This window comes from Hippopotamus amphibius, chromosome 13 (genome assembly GCF_030028045.1).
Source record: "Hippopotamus amphibius kiboko isolate mHipAmp2 chromosome 13, mHipAmp2.hap2, whole genome shotgun sequence".
In the NCBI taxonomy this organism is placed as follows: domain Eukaryota; kingdom Metazoa; phylum Chordata; class Mammalia; order Artiodactyla; family Hippopotamidae; genus Hippopotamus; species Hippopotamus amphibius.
In genome coordinates this window covers 47,582,566-47,606,109 of record NC_080198.1, presented here as the reverse complement: position 1 = coordinate 47,606,109, position 23,544 = coordinate 47,582,566, and the positions used below count along the sequence as shown (strand labels likewise).

Below are 23,544 nucleotides of genomic sequence, written 5' to 3'. Positions count from 1 at the left end.
CTGAATCCTTTGTAGTCCTTTGCTGGGAGTCAAGGTTTCCTTGTCCAGAGTTCCATCACATGAAAATTGGGGAAAGGATAGCTTCCCCAACTTATTGCAAGCTGAGAGTAAGGGACTAGGAACCTGAAAACAGAGTGCATTAATCTGTTCCCCATCTTTCTTTGCTCTGTTCATAGGGGTCTGACTGAGAAACTACATTTCCCAGGCCCCTTTGCCAACAGACTTCCTGTTAAGTTTGGCCAATGAGAGCACTTGGTGAGAGGTTGGCGGGAGGGAGGAGGAGAAAAGTCAAGGTGTTTCTCCGCAACTCCACCCACTTCATGCGGCATCTCTGGTTAATAGCAACATCCCCTCTATGGTCTCAGCCCCTTCTTGGTCACAGTTTCCTCCCCTGGTCCCTCCAGATTTATAGATAAAGTTGCTTCTCATCTCTGTTTTTTCTCATCTCCCCTTGTTTTCTGTTTCGGCTCTTCTAGCACCTTTGTACCTAGTCCCACATTTTAATCCCCTCCAGTGAACTACCTGGCATGAACTCTGTTTTCCTAGCTGGACCGTGACTGATGCAGTGCGTTGGAATCCTGGCATTGCCACTAGGCAAACTGGTACTACCACTAGTTACCCAATAAGTTCCTAAGCCACTTACATTATTTTTTACTCAATGTCTTTGTCTGCAAAATAGGGAGGAGATTGCTCTGTAATCAGTTCTGAAGTCCTTTTCAGGTTTCAAAGACCATGAGTCTCTAAACTTTGATCATATAAAAATGGGGGTATTACCCCACCTCTGTCACGGAGATCTTTTTATCATTTACTCCTCAGGACCTGGCTTAGTTTCCATAATACTCTATGTGTACAGAATGTGGAGAGGGCATTCCCACTGGCTTTTTACCTCTAAAGGCTAACGTTGGCAGCTTTATTCTTTGGAGACATAGAAATGTTGGGATTTTGAGAATGGGTTTTTATACGGTTTTGTATAGATCACTAAGCAGTTGCCTATATCACAGAGGAGAGGCCTCCAGTCTGGCTCTTTGAATGCTAGTGCTTCTGTAATGAAGAATCTCAGGGGCTTTGAAGCAACTCTCAGATATGCAGCAGTAGGCTTGACTGTAAAAACTCGCAGCCTGTAGAGGTGAATACAGGCTGAAGAGTAATCACCATAAGGACATTCTAGGACAAGGTGGTGTGAACACCTGTGCCTTAGAGGTGTCAGCAACTGCCTCCCTGGGTTGGGAAGCCAAGGACAGCCCCTTACAGAGTGCATGCCCTGTGGAAATGGGCTCAGAAATTTGTGCTTCCTGCCATCTGCATCTTCTCAAATCGATCCCTAGTTATTCTTCCCAAAGTGAGTTGCACTGGGGAAGCTCAGAAATACATACCCCTCAGATTCAGCAAGGGTGGTGTGCTGTGTCTTACCTTAAGGTGCACTGGTGTAGGGCAGGAACAATATTAAAAATAGTGAACAACCCGCACAGCAGGCATACCTACCTTTAGGAGCAGTTGCCAGACATAGACAAAGAACAGTGCCCCAGTGCAACCCACAGGCAGTCAGCCCTGGGTTAGGGGTGTGTTCAGTCACCCATACCTGTGTCTCCTGGAGCCATGGGAAGAAACGGAGACTGTGGCACCTGAGGCGGATCCTTGTGGCAGTGGTACGAGAAGGAAAGTGAACAGGATGTGGCTCACAAGGGGTGCAGTGGGGTTTCCCCAAGGCCTCGAGCCCCTTTCAGATGGTCAGAGACAACAGGATTAGCTGATCTGAACTGCCAGCAGTAGGCCTCACTCACTGGGTCGTAAAGCTGGCATAGGGCCCTGCCACAGGCACTGTCAATGCCATCAAATCCTGTTACCCCATGTGCTGGCCTGGCATCCGACTCCAGAACTGCATCTCTCTGCCTGCTCTGCCCACCAGGTAGCAAGCCAGAGGTGCTGGGAATAGATGCTCTCCTTTTCCCATATCAACCCTTAACCAATGACTAGAGTCAGCACATAAATTCTTCCTTCCTTGCACAGATGCAACAGCCCAAGAAATCCCTTATGGCCTAGATCCGCGTAGCTTACTTCCTTTTCCCACCACATCGCATGTAACCAATGAGGTCCCCCTGCCCAGTGTACAACCTGGGGCATCAGATTTTGGTAAATCTCAAAACTGCTTTCTGGGGAAGAAAAGTACACATGTGGGACACCTTTTTCTTTCTTTCTTTCTTTCTTTCTTTCTTTCTTTCTTTCTTTCTTTCTTTCTTTCTTTCTTTCTTTCTTTCTTTTCTTTCTTTTCTTTCTTTCTTTTTTGACATTTAACAATATTCATTATCTCATTTTATAAGCAACTGAGTTTTAGGACGCTAAATGTTATCAATTTTATTTCTTGAAATACTGAATTTTATTTTTACCTCAGTTTATTTTCCCTGAACCTCTACTTTGCAAGTAACATGAGCAAATCTGTGCCATTGAAAATTAATTACAGATCAACCATATTATATGTTAAAAGTATAATACATAGAATTTGCTGAGAATCTGGAACAGTTCTGACCAATAGGCTTTAAACTTTTTAGACTTTCTGCTAGCCACATTGAAAAATTAGAGTGGAACTGGTGCAACAAATTTTATTTAGTATATCAAAAATCATTTAAACATGTAATTAATACTAAAGCAATGATTGAGATTTTTAAATCCTTTTTTGTTTAATTGCACTAAGTCCTGAAAATATGGTGTGTACTTTACACTAATTCAGACCTGCCACATTTCCAGTGCTCAAAGGCACACGTGACCAGTGGCTACCGTATCTGACAGCACAGGTCCAGAACATGCACTTCAGAGTCGTCTCAGTCAGTAGGTGAGGGAGCTGGGGTAATTATACACCAGTTCCCATCAGTCATTGGTTGAGGGCTGCTACAGAATGTCAGGGGCTTAATTCTTAGGCACTTAGCTGGCCTGCAACAAAAAGTCCTATGCTGACAGATGGAATTTCAGCCTTGGGGTCTGTAGTGATAAGACCCCCGAGGACAGGAGCAGAACCGCCCATAGCCTACTATGTTTTGCAGTATCTTCACTTTGGTGCCTTATTATTTATTAACAAATTATTTGCAACACACCTGGTATTGGTGACTCAAGATAACTGTTAAGTTTACTGGCCTAGAGGATAAACTCGACACTCTGACGTTCAAGGTCCATGGGAACCTACATATTCTATCAATATTTGCCTCCTACCCATCTTATTACTAAGAATGTCCTTTCCCTGCCTCTTTCCGAGTCACTTCCAACCCTTTATCTGTTATTTATTTTTTTCTCTGCCTGGAATGTCCTTCCTATTTGTCTGCCCTCCCCCCGCCCCCCATTTGCTCTTTATCCTTTAAGACGTGGCTCATTTTCTACATCTCTCAGGGAACTTCTTACGGTAACATCAGTCTGCAGTGATTTCTTCACTCTGGATTTCCCCGGCATCATATGCTGTGCCTGTTCTCTTGGCGTGACTTGTCTTATCAGCTTCCTGGTGCATCTCCTTCACATAATAACTTATCTGGTGCTTCGTGCCCATACTCCTCATAGGAGGACATCAGATGAGCAACCGTGGTTTTATGTGGTTTTTTTTTCATGTTTGCAATTTTAAGTACTAATAGTTGAAAAGCTCTGATAGTTGTCAACAAAGTGGCAAGAGGGAGATTGCCCAAAAGAGCTGCTGAAGGCATCTGGAACCATCCTGAATGCCTCCACCAATTTCAAGGAAAATTGTCGAGAGGAAAATTACGCACCTGCAATAGCTTTTATAAAGAGATAACACCTCCCAATATTCTAAATATTCTAAATAGTAGGAAGGCAACTACGATTTCATTTCCCATCTTATACCCAAATAAGTTTTATGTAAATTTGACACCATGTAGCTGTATTTTTATGTACTTTAAGAGCAATGGGCACAGAGGGAAGAATCGTTGGACCAGGGTTAGGAGGGCTGCGTGTCTCTGCCACTGTTTGCCACTATCTGCTGTGTGGCTTCAGGGAAGTGGTTAATTCTGGCCTTTATCTGTAACATGATGACTCAAATGAGCTCCCATCCAGCTGTCAAATTCCATTTCTGATTTTATGATCTCTGCTCATTTTAAGAATAGGAAGCGTTGTTTATGGTTTTCAGTTGCAATGGCTGTAATTTATGTCACTGCTCATGGCACATATCTGTGATTTGTTGGATGCTGAATCCTTACTCAGGAATGCGGCCCCCAATTTTGACATTTCTCCTATTGGGGAATATGTTCTGCCTCACAGTGTCCTTTTTAATATGATTTCCATGAACGGAAAAGTGTGTGTGTGTGTGTGTGTGTACATACAATCGATCTTAGACACGTCTTTGTTGACTGAGCTATCATTCCATTAATTGCAGGATTCATGGTTCACTTCCTTGATAATACCTTGCCTAATATACCCCATGGCCCTCCCCTAACCCCACTGTCCCTGCAGAATCCCTTCTTTGTACTCTCATCGCATACAGGGTCTCATAAGGATGTTTCTCCTTTTCCCTAAGGATCAGTATGTAGCACATATTGACATCAATGACATTATGTCGCACATGTTTGTTTTCTCCACTGGACTGTGAACTCCTTGAGAGCTGAACCCTGTATCCTTGGTGCCTAAACTGAGAAGGTGGTTTTAAAAAGTGATGGATGGATGGATAAGTGGTTAGAAAGAGGAAGGGAGGGAGGATGGCAGCAGGAAGGCAGGAAAGGAAGAATAGGTGGTTCTGGCTGCTCTGTACTATTGTCCTAATCGTCATTATCAAATACAGCTGTGCTTCACAAATATAATTTCAATCCTAATAAAAGCATAACGGGAAGTTTGTCAACTCAAATACAGTTGAATAGAATGTGCTTGATCAGCTCCTGTCTTAGCATCCTTTACTCAGGCTAAATTTAAGCTAGCAGCAAAAGAAATAAAAGTATTATATTCTATGAAAGATAGATTATAACCACAAGCTATTTAAGTAAGGTCATGGTTTATATCTTTAAGACTTAAGGAAGGTCTAAAATGATCTAATGGAAATTTATTAAACACTGATTTAGCTGCTTTAGTTTCTTTCCTTAGCATCTTCACCAAAAAATTATCTGCATAAAATTGTTTCTGTGATGGTAGAAAGGGAAGAATTTGGTTTAGTGACTTAGCATAGGATGGTTTGGTATGGAAATGTATTATATTTACCCAGTAAGGAACTTTGAATGGTGTGTGCTTTTAATGTATAGTAATGAGTGAGGTCAGAGTACAGGTTCTACAGTGATCCTCAGGTACCACATGGAAACCAAGATGCCAGTAGCAGCATCTGACATTTGGAGTATGAAATGAATCGCCGCTAAACTTCAATATAAACCCAGCGTGTTCACAAACAGCTGCTGTAAGATGTATTAGGACAGTTATATTTATTATTTTTAATAACATATGAGCAACATGTTTCCAGCAGGCTGTATGCATACTGTAAGATAAGCTTTATAGAAACTGTACAGTTTGTACCTTATGTTAATGACTAATCATGCTTTTCATATAAAACTACACTAGAGTCATTGGTGTATATAGAAATCTGACCCATTTAAAAGACTGCTCCAGCAAATTAGAATTAAAGGGAAAATTTCTCAGGGGCTAAAATACCTTGAAATTAGAAAGATTGTTTTTCAATAAATCAGAAAGCACCCGTGGAATGTTTAGCACAAAAACACTGTACCTCATCATTTTACTCTTTCAGCAGTCCCATCCAAGAGCTTGGTCTTCGTGGAATCCTGTTTTTTTCAGATGCCATTAAAAGGCATTTCTTGCCAAAGCCCTTCCTGACTGAGGTGGGATTTATGTAAGAGCTGTAGCTCAGGTGGTGGTCGTGACGAAGGAAGTTGGGCACCAGCTCCCGGTCTGCGTCTCCAGGGTCGGGTGATCTTGATCAGAGTGGGCTTCCCTGTGGGGGCCTCGGCATCTTCACCTGTAAATGTGAAAGCTGAACTCATGATCTGTCGTGGGGATGTGGTGCGTGCCATTCATTCATTCAGCAGGGCTTATTGAACACCTGCTGTGTGCGAGGCACCATTCTATCCATGAGGGTTCAGTGGTGAGCGAAGCCAGACAGAGGTCCCTGCCCCCCGGTGCCTGGATCCTTGCGGGGAGAGAGGTCATCCTTAATCAAATAGGCACACAGATGAATGTGTCATCACAACCTCGGGAAATGCCGTGAAGGGCTGGTGGAGCCGGGGCTGGAGAAGTTCGTAATAGGAAGATTTATTTCAGCCAGAAGGGAGACCAGAAAGGGCATCCTGGAGGTGTGACAGGCAAGGGGCTGGAGAACGTGGGCTACAGTGGAGAGGGACGGGCTTTGAAGGCACAGGAGGCACTGAGCTCTAAGTTCAGCAACCTGGCCCCCGTATCTCCCTGCATCTCAATTTCCTCATTTCTAAAAATGGAACTGACATCAGGACACTTTCATGCTGTTGCAGGTTTCAGGACAACTTGTTTATAAGTACCCAGCACCAGGCAAATTACATTGCATTTAATTTCTAAGAATAGCTTTGGAAGGAGAGATGTACTGTTTAGTACATGGACTTCTAGATGTGGAGAGAGAGTGGAAACAGCTTTGAGGCTTCTTTTGTTAAAATGTCTGAGTTCGTTTTCAGTCCTGGAAGGTCCCTGGCTTCCCTTAATCATAGAGCCATGTTTGCGTCACTTGACTTTGAAACCCTGGGAGTGACCTTGCTGCATGATTAAGTGACAGAGGCCTGAGCTTCAGGGGCTGGAAGAAGGTTAAACATGCCTGACCTGATCCCTTGCCATTTACATACAAGAGAAGGACGCTGATCACATGAATGACAGAACTGCAGTGAGCAGGCAGACCCTGCCCCGTGGTCCAGGGCTTTTCTGTCTTGTCTCTCTGCTTAATATTCCATTTGGAAACTATGAATACTCTCTGAGGCTACTTGTGGGTGCTTATGCAATTCCTTCTCAAGATAAAGCAAGGCTAACACTCTCTCATAACTCTTCAAGGCCTGAGGATTACTCCTTTAATCTTACAAAAGCAAACAGGAGGACAGAAATAACCCATCAATTGTTTAAAACGAAAATGGCCAACAATAATAAATAATTGCCACAATAGCTTGAGGTCAGGGTCTTCATTTATTGGAGGCCATTCAAGAATTTGAAACTTTTCTCCAAGTTAATTTTTCACATCTTGTTTGGATCCTCAGAGCTCTTGCTTCCAAAAGCAAGGCCATCAGATCTCTCACTGCACATGTTATTCTTGTTGACGTGCCAGGCATGCAGGAAAGTGAGGTCCTCTCTTCATGGATAGGTAACAATGATTCCTCCCCCGCAAAAATCCATATTTCAAAGTATTAGGACCTACTGAGATTTTGGAGAGTCCTCTTCTCTTTCATGCTGTATTAATGGTTGCAAACAACAATGAATGTGTGCTTGTTAATTTTAAGTGGAAAAGGAATTTATTGGAAGGATATGGGCTGGTTCAGAGTCTAGGCAGGAAGGGGAGGCAAGGCTTAGCCCAGGATGCCAACCCTGGGCTCTCAACTCCGCTGCAGCCACTTCAAATGATCTCAGAGGGCCCTGGTGTCATTGAGCAGCCCTCAAAATTTGTGACCCCAGTGGGCAGCATCCATCCCCCAAACTGAGGTCACTTGACCACTCTTACATCAAATGATTGCACTTAGTTAAGTGCCCACACTTGAATGACCAAGAGGAGGGCAGAGGGAGGGTCTGCCCCTTTCCCGCTGAGAGTTCCTCCACCTATCTTGAGATTCCCCCCAAACAAGAAGGTGTCAGGATGCTGAGTGGTCAAAAGTAACAACTGTCCATTACTCAAACCCTCATATGCTCGATCACATCTGCCACTAACTGGTTGGCCAGTCAAAGATTGGCTTCCAGTGTGAATTTATTTTGTCCAAAGCTCACATTATCTAATAATCACCAGCCTCATGTGCATCTTCATCCTTGTCATCATCCTCACCACCATCATCCTCATCCTGTTGATGGTCCATTCACTCCCCCGCTCTCCTGCGCTGCTATTTCACTCCATCTCCTCACCTTTCAAACACTCCTCCTCCCTCATCTCCCTTCCTGGTCTTTGATGCTGCTTCTATTTCACTGCAAAGTGGAAGCAATCACAGGGGAACTTTCATTTGTTCCTGCCACCCTTCTGCTGATGCATCTGGGGCATGTGCTCCACTTTCTCACATCACACCAGCTGAGGCCAGCCCCTCCGTTTGTTCACCAGGCCATCCAGCAATCGGGCCCTGCCATGTCTTCGTTAGTTGTCCCCTATCTAGTAGATCCTCCCCGTGATCAGGTAACTATGCCATGAAAATTCTCATCTGAAAAGAAAAAAAACTTGCCTTGAGTCCACTTCCCCCACCAGCTGTCATCCTATTTCTCTGCTTTCCTTTATAGAAAAACTCCAAAGAGTCATCTGTGTTCACTGTTTCCATTTCTTCTCCTCCTACCTCTCTCAGACCAACTCTGATCAGGTTCTTCACTGTCTGCACTTCAGCTATTCTTATGAAGATCACCAATGGCCTCCAGATGGCTAATTCCAGTGGCCAGTTCTAATTCCTCATATTAGATTGTCACATTTGCTGAAACTGATTACTCCTTTCTTGAAGCATGTGGATGCTAGGAGACCATCTCTCTTGGGTTCCTCCTATCTCCTTAGCCAGTCTTTTTCAGTCTCCATTGCTGCTCCTTCTCTACTTACATGCATTCCCTCGTGATCATTTCTAGTCCACCCAAATGCATATCTCTAACCTTGACCCCTCCTTCCACTCTAGACCCTTACATCGAACTGTCTTAGCATCTCTTCTTAAAAATCCAGTACCCATTAGGATTTACTTTGCTGACCTTCTATACCCATGATCTTTCCCATCTCAATAAGTGACACCTCTTCCCTTATGGTTTTTTTTTTTAAGCTCTTTATTGGAATATAATTGCTTTACACTCTTGTACCAGTTTTTGAGGTACATCAAAGTGAATCAGCTATATTTATACATATATCCCCATATCCCCTCCCTCCCGCGACTCCCTCCCACCCTCCCTGTGCTGGCCCTCTAAGGCATCACCCATCATTAAGTTGATCTCCCTTTGTTATACAGCAGCTTCCCGCTAGCTATCTGTTTTACAGTTGGTAGTGTAAATATGCCTATGCTACTCTCTCATTTCGTCCCAGCTTCCCCTTTGCCCCCCACCCGCACAACCCCATGTCCTCCAGTCCATTCTCTGCATCTGTATCTCCACTCTTGCCCTGTCACTGGGTTCATCAGTACCATTTTTTAGATTCCATATATATGAGTTAGCATACGGTATTTGTTTTTCTCTTTCTGGCTTACTTTGCTCTGTATGACAGTCTCTAGGTATGTCCACCTCATCACATATAGCTCCATTTCATTCCTTTTTACAGCTGAGTAATATTCCATTGTATATATGTGCCACATCTTCTTTATCCATTCATCTGTTGATGGGCATTTAGGTTGCTTCCATGTCCTGGCTATTGCAAATAGTGCTGCAATGGACATTATGGTACATGTTTCTTTTTGGGTTATGGTTTTCTCTGGGTATATGCCCAGTAGTGGGATTACTGGGCCATATGGCAGTTCTATTTTTAGTTTTTAAGGAACCTCCAAATTGTTTTCCATAGTGGCTGTACCAACTTACATTCCCACCAACAGTGCAGGAGAGTTCCCTTTTCTCCACACCCTCTCCAACATTTATTGTTTCTAGATGTTTTGATGATGACCATTCTGACCTGTGTGAGGTGATACCTCATTGTGGTTTTGACTTGCATTTCTCTAATGATTAGTGATGTTGAGCATCTTTTCATGTGTTTGTTAGCCATCTGCATGTCTTCTTTGGAGAAATGTCTATTTAGGTCTTCTGCCCATTTGTGGATTGGGTTATTTGCTTTTTTGGTGTTAAGCTTCATGAGCTGCCTGTATATTTTGGAGATTAATCCTTTGTCCATTGCTTAATTGGCAAGTATTTTCTCCCATTCTGAAGGTTGTTCTCTTGTGTTGTTTATTGTTTCTTTTGCTGTGTAAAAGCTAAGTTTCATGAGGTCCCATTTGTTTACTCTTGATTTTATTTCCATGATTCTAGGAGGTGGGTCAAAAAGGATCTTGCTTTGATGGATGGCATAGAGTGTTCTGCCTATGTTTTCCTCTAGGAGTTTTACAGTGTCTGGCCATACATGTAGGTCTTTAATCCATTTTGAGTTTATTTTTGTGTATGGTGTTAAAGAGTGTTCTAATTTCATTCTTTTACATGTTGCTGTCCAATTTTCCCAGCACCACTTATGGAAGAGGCTGTCTTTTTTCCATTGTATATTCTTGCCTCCTTTGTCAAAAATAAGCTGCCCATATGTGCGTGGGTTTACCTCTGCATTCTCTATTCTGTTCCATTGATCTTCCTTTCTATTTTTGTGCCAGTACCATACTGTCTTGATCACTGTGGCCTTGTAGTATAGTTTGAAGTCAGGAAGGCTAATTCCACCAACTCCACTGTTCCTTCTCAAGATTGCTTTGGCTATTTGGGGTCTTATGTGTTTCCATACAAATCGTAAGATTTTTTGTTCTAGTTCTGTGAAAAATGCCGTTGGTAATTGGATAGGGATTGCGTTGAATCTATAAATTGCCTTGGGTAGTATAGTCATTTTCACAATGTTGATTCTTCCAATCCAAGAACATGGTATGTCTCTCCATCTGTTTGTATCGTCTTTGATTTCTTTCATCAGTGTCATAGTTTTCTGCATACAGGTCTTTTGCCTCCTTAGACAGGTTTATTCTTAGGTCTTTTATTCTTTTTGTTGCAGTGGTAAACAGGAGAGTTTCCTTAATTTCTCTTTCTGCTTTTTCATTGTTAATGTATAGGAATGCAAGAGATTTCTGTGCATTAATTTTATATCCTGCTACTTTACTAAATTCATCGATTAGTGCTAGCAGTTTTCTGGTAGCGTCTTTAGAGTTTTCTATATATAATATCATGTAATCTGCAAAGAGTGACAATATTACTTCTTCCTTTCCAGTTTGGATTCCATTTATTTCATTTTCTTCTCTGATTGCTGTGGCTAAAACTTCCAAAATTATGTTGGCTAGTAATGGTGAGAGTGGGCACCCTTGTCTTGTTCCTGTTCTTAGAGGGAATTCTTTCAGGTTTTCACCATTTAGAATGATGTTGACTTTTGGTTTCTCATATGTGGCTTTTTTATGTTGAGGTAATTTCCTTCTATGCCTGTTTTCTGGAGAGTTTTTATCATAAATGGATGTTGAATTTTGTCAAAAGCTTTTTCTGCATCTATTGAGATGATTATATGGTTTTTATCCTTCAATTTGTTGATATGGTGTATCACATTGATTGATTTCCCTATATTTAAGAATCCTTGCATCTCAGGGATAAACCCCACTTGATCATGGTGTATGATCTTTTTAATGTGCTGTTGGATTCTGTTAGCTAGTATTTTGTTGAGGATTTTTGCATCTATATTCATCAGTGATATTGGCCTGTAATTTTCTTTTTTGTGTGACATCTTTGCCTGGTTTTGGTATCGGGGTGATGGTGCCCTTGTAGAATGAGTTTGGGAGTGTTCCGCCTTCTGCAATATTTTGGAAGAGTTTGAGAAGGATAGGTGTTAGCTCTTCTCTAAATGTTTGATAGAATTCACCTGTGAACCCATCAGGCCCTGGGCTTTTGCTTGTTGGGAGATTTTTAATCAGAGCCTCAATTTCTATACTTGTGATTGGTCTGTTCATAGTTTCTATTTCTTCCTGGTTCAGTCTTGGAGGATTGTGCTTTTCTAAGAATTTATCCATTTCTTCCAGGTTATCCAATTTATTGGCATATAGTTGCTTGTAGTTGCTGTAGCAGATCTTTTGTATTTCTGTGGTGTCCGTTGTTACTTTTCCTTTTTCATTTCTAATTCTGTTGATTTGCATCTTCTCCCTTTTTTTCCTGTTGGGTCTGGCTAATGGCTTATCAATTTTGTTTATTTTCTCAAAGAACCAGCTTTTAGTTTCATTTTTCTTTGCTATTGTTTCCTTCCTTTCTTGTTCATTTATTTCTGATCTGATCTTTATGATTTCTTTCCTTCTACTCACTTTGAGGTTTCTTTATTCTTCTTTCTCTAATTGTTTTAGGTGTAAGGTTAGGTTGTTTATTTGATATTTTTCTTGTTGCTTGAGATAGGACTGTATTGCTATAAACATCCCTCTTAGAACTGCTTTGGCTGCGTCCCATAGGTTTTGGGTTGTTGTGTTTTCATTGTCATTTGTAGATATTTTTGGATTTCCTCTTTGATTTCTTCAGTGATTTCTTGGTTGTTTAATAGCATATTGTTTAGCCTTCAAGTGTTTGTATTGTTTACAGGTTTTTTCAGGTAATTGATATCTAGTCTCATGGCATTGTGGTCAGAGAAGATTTGATATGATTTCAATTTTCTTGAATTTCTGTGGCTTGATTTGTGACCCAAGATGTGATCTGTCCTGGAGAATGTTCCATGTGCACTTGAAAAGGAAGTGTATTCCACAAAAGGGGTAACTGTGAGGTTATAGATATGTTAACTTGATTGTGATTTTTTTCAGTGTATATGTATATTACATTACCACATTGTATACCTTAAACATATACAATTTCTGTTTGACAATTATATCTCAATAAAGCTGGAAAATTTTCAAACATAAAAAAAAAAAAAGGAAGTGTATTCTGTAGTTTTTGGATGGGATGTCCTATAAATATCAATTAAGTTGAGATGGTCTAATGTGTCATTTAAAGCTTGTATGTCCTTATTTATTTTCTGTTTGGATGATCTGTCCATTGATGTAAGTGGGGTATTAAAGTCTCCTACTATTATTGTGTTACTGTGAATTTCCCCTTTTATGGCTGTTAGCATTTGCCTTATGTATTGAGGTGCTCCTATGTTGGGTGCATAGATATTTACAATTGTTGTCTCTTCTTCTTGGATGGATCCATTGATCATTATGTAGTGTCCTCCTTTGTCTCTTGTAATGGTCTTTACTTTAAAGTCTAATTTGTCTGATAGGAGTATTGCTACTCCAGCTTTCTTTTGACTTCCATTTGCATGGAATATCTTTTTCCATCCCCTTACTTTCAGTCTATATGTGTCCCTTGGTCTGAAGTGGGTTTCTTGTAGGCAGCATATGTAAGGGTCTTGTTTTTGTATCCATTCAGCCAGTCTGTGTCTTTTGGTTGGAGCATTTAATCCATTTACATTTAAGGTGATTATTGACAAGTGTATTCCTATTACCATTTTCTTAATTGTTTTGGGTTTGTTTTTGTAGGTCTTTTCCTTCTCTTGTGTTTCCTACTTAGAGAAGTTCCTTTAGCACTTGTTGTAAGGCTGGTTTGGTGGTGCTGAATTCTCTTAACTTTTGCTTGTCTGTAAAGCTTTTGATTTCTCCCTCAAATCTGAATGAGATTCTTGCTGGGTAGCGTATTCTTGGCTGTAGGTTTTTCTCTTTGAGGACTTTCAGTATATCCTGCCATTCCCTTCTGGCCTGCAGAGTTTCTGCAGAAAGATCAGCTGTTATCCTTATGGGTTTTCCCTTATATGTTATTTGTTGCTTTTCTCTTGCTGCTTTTAATATTTTTTCTTTGTGTTTAATTTTCGTTCATTTGATTAATATGTGCCTTAGCGTATTTCTGCTTGTGTTACTTCTGTATGGGACTCTCTGTGCTTCTTGGACTTGATTAATTATTTCCTTTCCCATGTTGGGGAAGTTTTCCACTATAATCTCTTGAAATATTTTCTCAGACCCTTTCTTGTTTTCTTCTTCTTCTGGGATGCCTATGATTCAAATGTTGGTGTGCTTAATGTTGTCCCCAAGGTCTCTGAGACTGTCTTCCATTCTTTTTATTCTTTTTTCTTTTTCCTGCTCTGTGGCATTTATTTCCCCCATTCTATCTTCCAGCTCACTTACTCGTTCTTCTGCCTCAGTTATTCTGCTGTTTATACCACCTAGAGTATTTTTAATTTCAGCTATTTTGTTGTCCATTGCTGTTTGTTTGCTCTTTAGTTCTTCTGAGTCCTTATTAACTGTTTCTTGTATTTTCTCTATTTTGTTGTTGAGATTTCGGATCATCTTTACTATCATTACTCTGAATTCTTTTTCAGGCAATTTTCCTATTTCCTCTTCATTTATTTGGTCTTGTGGGGTTTTTTCCTACTCCTTTGCCTGCATGGTGTTTGTTTTCTCATTTTGTCTGATTTATAGGATTTGCTGTCTCCTTTCCCTATGCTGCCTAGTAGTAACTCCCCTTGTTTCGGCCCTCTGACCCCTGTGGTGGGGTTTGTCCAGTGTCTTGAGTAGGCTTCCTGGTGGGTGGGTCTGGTGTCTGCTTTTTGGTGTGTGGCTCTGTGTCTTTCTGATGAGCAGGGCCATGTCAGGTGGTGTGTTTTAGGGTATCTGTGAGGTTAATATGGCTTTAGGTAGCCTGTGTGCTGATGGGTGGGTTTGCATTCCTGTCTTGTTTGTAGTTTGGTGTGAGGTGTCCAGCACTGGCAGTTGCAGACAGTCAGACAAAGCCAGGTCTTAGACTCTGATACAGGGCTCCATGAGAGTTCTCTGCAGTTAGTCTTCCCTGTGGCTGAGGACTCCCTAGTAGTCTAGCAACCTGGATTCAGTGCTCCCTCCCCAGAGCCTCCTACTTGACTTCTGATGGAGTAGTCTAGACTTCAGAGGTTGCTTGTCCTGGCAATAAAGGGGTTTAAAAAATACTCTCCAAGCCCCAGACTAATGGCAGAGTGTTGAGTCAAACAAATACTAAATCAAGGAAACACATACATGTACAAGACACACAAATACTGAATCCAGTAGAACATAAGGCACTAGAAAGACCTGACAGAAGAACCCCAGTATGCAATCAATCAAAGAGAAAACCAGCAGAAATTCAAAACCAAAAAAAAAAAGAAAGAAAGAAAGAAAGAAAACCACACACACACAAACACAAATCCAGGGAAATTTTGAAAGCTAGGATCAAATATAACAAAGAGCAAGAGTACCACCAGACAAACTGAAGATTCCTAAAACAAAATCAGACCATTATAATTAGAGCTAAGATAAAGACAAAACCTAATAATAAAAACCAAAGCAGTGCGTCATCTGGAGAATAAAGCAAGGAAACAGAGAAGACCGATAATACTGATTATAAGTCTATTAAGATAAAATAAACTGAAAAAGGATAGAAAACAGGGCAACAGAAGAGCATAGTGTGACTGGAAATATGAAACGAAAAAGAAAAAGATAGAAATGTATAAGAGAGAAGAAAAGAAGGTAGGAGAGAGAAAGTCAGCACTGTAGAAAACTTAGCTAGAAATAGAAATATATAAAAAGGCTAAAAATAAAAATAAAAGAAAAATAGAATAATAAAAAGTATGTTATAAAACATGTAGATCCCTTACGACTAAGATCATAATTAATAAAAAAAAAAAAAAAGCTGACCTCACCCCAGAATGGACCAGATCAATAGAATTAATAATAATATTTCTGTTTCCTTGGGGTCTCAGCTGTAAGTGTCCTTCTACCCACCTTGGGCTTTTTGTATTGATCTGCAACCAGCAGAGCTTCTTCTGTTGTTCACCTGTAAGTGCCGGTGTGTGGGGAGAGAGAGGGTACAATAGTCTCTCCTTCCCCTGGGAGTGAGTGAGCAGTGGCACCCTGCCTGGGTCGTGGGTGCCCGGGTGGCGGTGACGGTGCCTGTTGCAGAGGGAAGCTGGCAGCTCAGGTGTAAACAGAATGTCTCCAGAGCTGGGCTACTCTGCGGACTTCTGGCTCTCAGCTGCAGGCACTCTAGGCCAGCCCCTCCCGGGGGCCTTTGTTATCCCTGACTGCACCAGCCAGTCCCAGAGGGGTCCTTCCTTTGTTCGTTGCAGGTGCTGAGAGAGAGGCTACACCCACGGCTCCTCCCCCTGTTTTTGAGTCAGCAGTATCAAGCCGCTCCCACGGCCACCTAGCTTTCTGCAGTAGGCATTCTCCACTGCAGATTTCTTCCCTCCTGTCCTCTCAGTCCATCGCCACACTGCCAACGTCTCTCACCCTGAACCAGTTCTCCAGTTCCCACATTCCAGCTCCCAGACACCCTGTTCAGCTGTGAACCCACGTCTTAGTCTGGACATGCTGAGCTGTGGTGTGGACCTTCCGTGTGTTTCTCAGTCTTTCCCGTCTGCCACAGCTCAGCCGCTTCGCCCTCTTTGAACAGTCCCAAATGCCTCCCTTTGGACCCAATCAAATTCCCCATTGGAGAAGGGGTTTCCCTGTCAGATAACGGATGTTTCCCCACATTCGGCAACCTCCCCTCTCTTTCAGATCCCCCCACGCCAGGGTGTGAGACCTGTCCTTTTCCTTTCTTCTCCTCCTCTTTCTCCTTTTTTTTTTTACCTCCTCTGTTCTACCCGGTTATGTCTGGATCTTTGCAGTCCTTTCTGGTGTCCACGATCTTCTGCTGGTGTTCAGCTGGTTCTCTGTGGGAATTATTGCATCTTTTGATGTGTTCTTGATGCATCTGTGGAGAGGGATGCGTTCCACGTCCTTCTACTTCACCACCATCTTTCTCCCCGCCCCCCTTATGGTTTTTAAATCTAAAATCCTTGCAGCTGCCCTTGACTCCTCTCTTTCCCTAACATCTTTCATCCAATCCATAAGCAAAATCTGTTGGCACAACCTTTGAGACATCCAGAATATGACCTCAGCTTCTACCACTGTGGTCTGAGCTGCCATCTTCTGACACCTGAATTATTACAAGAACCTTCTAACCAGGCTCTTTCCTTGCCCTGACTGCTGACTCTAGACTGTTCACATCACAGCCAACGTGAGCCTTTAAACATGGAAGTCAGGTCACACCATCCCCTGCTCAGAGCCCTGCAGGAGCTCCTGTCTCAGAGGCAAACCACGGTCCTGGTGATGGCCCCCATCCCTTTACCTCCAGGCCCACTCCACCCACTCTGCCCCTCACTCACTCCTCTCCAGCCACACAGGCCTTCTTGACATCCTTGAACATACCAGACACAACTTCTCCTTTGCTAGTTCCTGGATATCTGTGTATCTCGCTCTCTTTCTCCCTTCCAGTTTCTACTGAGAGGTCACCTCAGTGAAGCTTCCCTGTCCAGGCTATTTAAAATTGCACCCTATTCTCCCTCCAGATCTGGAGCTCTCTATCCTTCTTATCTTTTGTAAGTTTTCTCCATTGCTTTTATCACAATCTGAGCTGTATGTTTGCTTCTTTGTGTGTGTGTTTTTTGTTTCCTTGAAGCTACATACAGGAGGGCAAGAACTGTCTTTTGTTCACTGCTTTCTCTAGCACAGAGAGTAGTGATTGGCATATAGTCAGTGCTCAGAAATGTTTGAATGAATTACTGTATGACTGAATTCCATGAATAGGTTATTAAATGTCTTATAATTTTCCAAGTTGAATGCACTGGATTTCACATGAGCCACAGGGCAGCCTAGTAAGAGTGAGTTAGGGTACACAAGACCACAGAACCCCGCATACTTAGATGAAGCAGCTGAGGCCTGTGGGGGCTGATGGAGTGCCCCAGGACATGTGGCTGAGTAGTGGGGTTCCTGGGACTTGGAGTTCTGATCCCGGTGGAGTTTCTGGCCCCTGCACTCAGCTAACGCCTGATGCCTCATGTTGTATCAGTGAAAGCTTTAGGGCACTCATTGCTATTCATTTTCCCTTGCAGCGTTGATGAGAAAACCCCTTATCTAGCTCTGGGGGCTGTGAAGAATATCTCCTTAAACATCTCCATCTCCAACCTTGGGGATGATGCCTATGATGCCAATGTGTCCTTCAACGTTTCCCGGGAGCTCTTCTTCATCAACATGTGGCAGAAGGTAAGAAGGACCTGCATCTAGTGCATCTGCTGACTTTCATCCTAACTTGGAATATGCAGGGATTCTGCAGAGATTTTTCCTTTATGTGGAGGATCATTAAGCCGTAAATACCTATGATGCATTGGAGCCGTGTCCATATCTCACACTGTTTCCCATCCCTTCTCTCTTGTGAAAACCTCTCCACACAACTTTATGTCTGGCCCCTTCTCCGTGAGGATATAGTCACCGTCTCCAGCACACACATGTTGTAGAGACTTCCCGCTTTAGGTCAGAAGTTGTTGTGAAACACCAGATAAGAAATGAGAGCAGATCACTGCTTATCACGTGTCTTATTACCAGTGATGCCCTTGATGTTTTCCATTCGCGGGTCGTGGACATCTGCCTCTGCTTTGGCATATTGATTTATTCCTGAGATATCTTAGTGAACTGAGGAAATTAAATTATTTCCTTGAATTGAGTGAGTTTTTAAGAGCAATTTAATTTATTTGCATGATGGAGGTTTAAATGGCATGACTCAGAAAGGAAAACGTAGCTGGGATTCTCTCCCGTCACATAATCCCCCTCAATGAACCTCTTTGGGGAAGAAAGAGTAGCAGGTCTCGACCGCAGGCTGCGGGAGAAACGAGTGGACTTGGATAGACCACCTTCTACCCAGCAGTTGTCTAACTGTGGGCAGCTGTTCCGAGGGGAGCTTTTGCAGCTTTTCAAAGTGTTCATAGCTTTGAACTGCAGCGCCTTGAGGTCTGTGTGAAAATGGAGCCAGAATCACTTTCTGAGGGAAACCTTGGCCCTGCCCACAGGTGAGCACTGGGTGTGCCTTCGAGCAGTGGGCAGCCTCTGTCCAGGCACAGATCCTGCCAGGCTCCGTAGTTTGGACAGGACTGTGCCAACTCTGCCCGGCTTAGGGGGCAGCTGAAGCATACAGAGACATCTAGAATGGCACTCCAAGAACTTCCCAAGAGGTCATCTCAGGATCTCTGATGCTCCACGGCTTCTGGAGCGGCAGGATAGAGGAGTGCACAGAGGCATTGAATGCAAGAAGGGCATGTTTTCCAGCCACCTCTACACCCCCAAGATTGTCCCTGATTTAAGCCCAGTCCGGAGGGAACTAAGTATCTCAGGGTTCTATTACCTGGCTGTGCACAGAATCTCTTTTACAGAATGTCATGTGCTGTGATGCCATCTTCTTGTGCGGTGTAGGAGGGTGGATGAGGGGAGAGTTCACTCAGGGACCGAACCTATGGAACTCACCTTTATGGTAACTAAGAGGATGTGGCTGGTGACGGAGTCATCACATTGAACAGGTTCCCCTCACTCAGGACTCATGGGAGAGCTTTCTGTCTGTCTCAGAATTAGGAATAGGTGTACTTTTCCAGAGCTTTTGGCTGGTTTGTATCTGTGGACATAGTCATCCTTGTAACCAGCTAAGCTTCTGTCTCTGTTGTCTGCTAGAAAGCTCAGAGCTGCCCCCACGTTCTTACTACATAGGACTTGGTGGTACTATTTATAAACTAAGTAGCCTCCTGTATCTTACTTTTCTTCCCTTCACCATGTTTTTTGTTTTGGCTTGGAGACTGTATAATATTCTATCATAGGATATAATGCGGATTGCCTATGAATTCCTACTATTGGATATTTAGATTACTCCCATTTTATTCTCTTTTAAATAATATCATGATGAATATCTTTTATAGAGATTAGTATGAGCAAATGATTATATCCTTAACCTTATAATTATTTGGGGAATAGGAAGTAACGTCTGTCAACCCCCTATTATACACCACGGGTTTTACATACATTTTCCCATCCCCTCCTTAACTGCACACAATCCGGGCACACCTGATTTATTGGAGGGATGTTCTCAGGAGAAAAGAAGTGAGGGAAGCAGGATGGGGCAGAAAGGGCTGAGTAAGGGTGTAAAATCCAGCCTTGGTCTGGTTTGTGGGATGGGAAGAGGTGAGGGATGCCCTAGAACATAAATCACTCAGCAGAATGTCCCCGCCTTGAAGTGGAAGGGGAGCATCATTTCCACCCCTGTCATCGTCATTGACCACTGGGAGGCAGTGGTGAGTAGCCTCCCCAACATCCTGGACGAGGGGACTCTGGTCAGTCAAGGACCATGCACCTGAGAAGCACACAGGTGTGTCGTTGGCTACTGTAACTGATCATGGGGCCAATGAGAGCACATTTGTATCTCTTTGCCATTGAGTCCCAGAAACCTTTAAAACTTTTGGCACAGGGGACACTAGGTTTCAAATTGGCAGAAAGTTGACAGGGTATGAAGGGCTCTTTGGGATGTGGTGGACATTAGTCCAGGAAAGGTAGCAGGGCACAGAGGTATCATCTCATGTAACTGCTACAGAGGCAGGACCAGGCAGGACCAGCCAGGAAAGCAAATGTGTGAGATGGCTCTCAGTGCGACAGGAGAAGGAATAATAGAGAAAAAAATTTCCCCACCTGTGATTACAACCACAGCTGCAAAGTTGATCAACTGGGGAATAAAAGTGGCATCACTCAGCCCTGAGCAAGATTTTAACAGCACACAGGTGGGTAGTGAGGGAGACAGGAGAGGGCCCACCCACCCTGAGAGACCAACCAGAACCAACATGGGCCCTACAAAAACATGTTAAGTAGAAAAGTATAGTTCCTGAAACAGAGGGAAAGCATACTTTTTAGAAGGCTATTAGTAGAAAACAAAAGTAAATTTTACACAACATCCACTTTTGTTCTTAGTAAAATTCAAGAAAATAATGAATCCAGCAAATGATCAGATAGTAGCACAAGAGACTGTGAAGAAAATAGAATGTGCTGAGAGAGAAGCAAAAATAAAGGTTGTGGGTGGGATAAGGAAATATGATAATGAAACCAAGAAGGCAATGACAGGGAATTCCCTGGTGGTGCAGTGGTTAATACTCCGCACTCCCAATATAGGGGGCCCAGATTTAATCTCTGGTCAGGGAAATAGATCCCATATGCATGTCACAACTAAGAGTTTGCATGCCGCAACTAAGGAGCACATGTGCTGCAACTAAAGAGCTGGATAGCCACAACTAAGGAGCCTGTGAGCCACAACTAAGGAGCCTGCCTGCCACAACTAAGACCTGGTGCAACCAAATAAATAAATAAATAAATAATTTAAAAAAAAGAAGAAGGCAGTGACAGAATTAAAATATATGTTACGGGGACTTTCCTGGCAGTCCAGTAGTTAAGACTCTGTGCTTCCATGGTGGGGGGCCTGAGTTAGATCCTGGTTGGGGAACTAAAGGAAAAAAAAATGTGTTATGATCAGGAAAGAGCAGAATTAGCAGTATGGGAAGTTGATTCATTGTTGCAGAGGATGTATTTGAGGAGTCACTGAAAATTCCAAGGGAAAGAACAGAGCGGTGGAGAAGGATGGCAGTGAAGACGAGGTATGAAAGGTGGAGACTGGAGAATTGGCAAACAGTTCCATAATCACTGGAACAGAAGACATGAGTAGGCAGCAAAGAAGGATCTCTGTTTTCTTGAATGGGTGCTGCAGATATCAGGCAGAAGTGTTAAGAACAGTGTAATGTTTACACATAGCTTCATGACATTTCTAATTTTACAGATACAAAAATGATGCTACTCCTACCTAACAGAAAACAAAGAAACCCATTTTCTATAGACTGCTGTAACATTAATAGCCATTATTAAACTGTGTTCCATGGTGAAGTGAGACTTCTATACCCAGCCAACTTGCCCTCCATGATGAAGGCAAAATATAGATACCCTTGGATATATAAGAATTTGTAAAGAGTTTGTAAATCCAAATCTCCTGGTTTGGATTCCCCTCAAAGCAGACCCAGACACAATGATGGCGGTGTAGGTAGTTTAGAGAGTGGTCTCGGGGATGGGGGGCTGGCATCGTGAGGGGGTGGTGAGTTTTGACGGGAAGGGATGAGAGACAGGAGAGTGTGCATGGAGGGGCAAGTGGCACTGTGGGCAGTTCGGGCTCTGTCCTGCCGCAGACCCTCTGAGAGACAGACTCTAGGACACCTCTCAGGATCGTTGCTCTGCAGGGTAAGGAAGCCACTGGAGGGTTTATGCACCAACTTCCGGTTGCTCATCCATGGAGAATCACTCTACAGGCTTCACTGTCCAGCCTTTGCTGCCTTCCCTGGCTCTGGGCCGTACTTCCTGAAGCCAGGAGACAACTCAGGCAGAGCGATGGGGAAGCTTTGGGCCTGGAAGGGGACTGGACTCAAGTGACCAGCCTTCGGGGTGGTTCCAGGGAACACGAGCAAGGCACTGGCAGCATCTGCAACAAAAGCCATGAGAGTTTTAATAGGCATGAAACTTCCTGAGAAACAGCTACTTACAGATAGAGCGATTGTCGAAGGAAAAACGTATTAAAACCAAACACTGAAACTAATATAAATGTGCTTCTTTTGCTTCTACTTTGTTTCATATCTATTATGTTTTCTAAATATTTTACATTCTTCATACTCTTGAGAAATGTGTGTTATATGGTTGAAAACACTAAACGAAAATAAAACAAAGAAAGGTTTGGAAAAAAAACCAAATAAAAAAGTAAGCAAAAACAATTTTTACAAATATTTAAAATAGTAAGCAAATGTAAAAAAATAATTACTGCCTCAGAAAATACAAATTTTAAAGATTAATAACAATAAGCCTATAATCTCAGCTGTACCGTAAAAATTTGAGAAGAAACTTAATCTTGTCACTCCTCCTGCTTCACATTCTTCAGGATGGAGCTCAGGCTCCTCAGCTGTTGGTGAGAGGCCCTTCCCAGCCTGGTCCTTCCTGCCTCCCCTCCTCCCCAGCCTCGTTGTTCACCATCCCCCCCACACACACTTGAATCCACTCATAATTTATTACTGAAGCTGCCGTTACCCAGGAACACCCCAGCCCCAGTTCGTTTAAGGAACTGCTCTGTCCTCGCATCTCGGCTCAGGGCTCACCTTGCAGACCCCTCTCCTGGCTGCACAGGTGATGTGGGTGGATTGATAGGTGGGTAGATGGGTGGCTGCCCCCAGAGTCCAAAGTCACAAAGCAACTCAGGGCCCAGGCCCAGCCTCCAAGATCTCTGTCGTCACACAATTGGGGATACATTAGTTTCTGAAACTGAACAAAAGATAGCCCCTGAGCTCAATTTTTATCTCCCATGCGGCTCCTTTCATAGATTTGTTCTGATTCCTTCCTTTAAGGGAAGAACTGCTTATAAAAATGTGGGCTTCACGTGCATGACCATCTGCTGACTTTTCTTTCACATACATAAAGCTAAAACAGAGAGTAAGCAAGAGTGGAGAAAACATAGTTTGGAACATGACTGCGTCACACAACTTTAGGGTCACGTTCACCTTGGGCTCTAAGTGAGCGACGCATCAGAGCACAATTCCCCAGGATATAACCTGAATGGTGCCCCCCGGAGTCATACAGCCATGTGGCCCCGGAGTTGAGATGCAGGATACAGTTGAGTTGTCATTTCTTGCCTTGGTGCTACTTGGCACGAAGGGACTTAGCCCTTCTTGCATCCATGGAACAGGAATGGAGTTGTTTGGACAGCAGTGATTTAGTACCTGCCAAGTGCCAGGAACTGTACCAGCTGCTAGGAGACTCAAGGAAGAATCAGCGCTAGTCCCTGTTCCCAGGGAGCTCACAGCCTAATAGGGTGAAAGACATGTCAGGCTGCAATTAAAGTACAAGATGCCAG

At 43.0% G+C, this 23,544-nt stretch overlaps 1 protein-coding gene across 2 annotated transcripts in view; it reads left to right on the top strand.

Annotated features, from left to right (window-relative positions):
* The window catches only part of ITGA9 (integrin subunit alpha 9), a 338,515-nt gene that overhangs the window by 195,681 nt on the left and 119,290 nt on the right, over window positions 1-23,544 (top strand). For both annotated transcript variants that reach the window (XM_057705604.1, XM_057705605.1), the window contains exon 18: window positions 17,699-17,849. In XM_057705604.1, coding sequence (XP_057561587.1) covers window positions 17,699-17,849 — 151 coding nt within the window. The remainder of the gene's footprint in view (window positions 1-17,698; window positions 17,850-23,544) is intronic.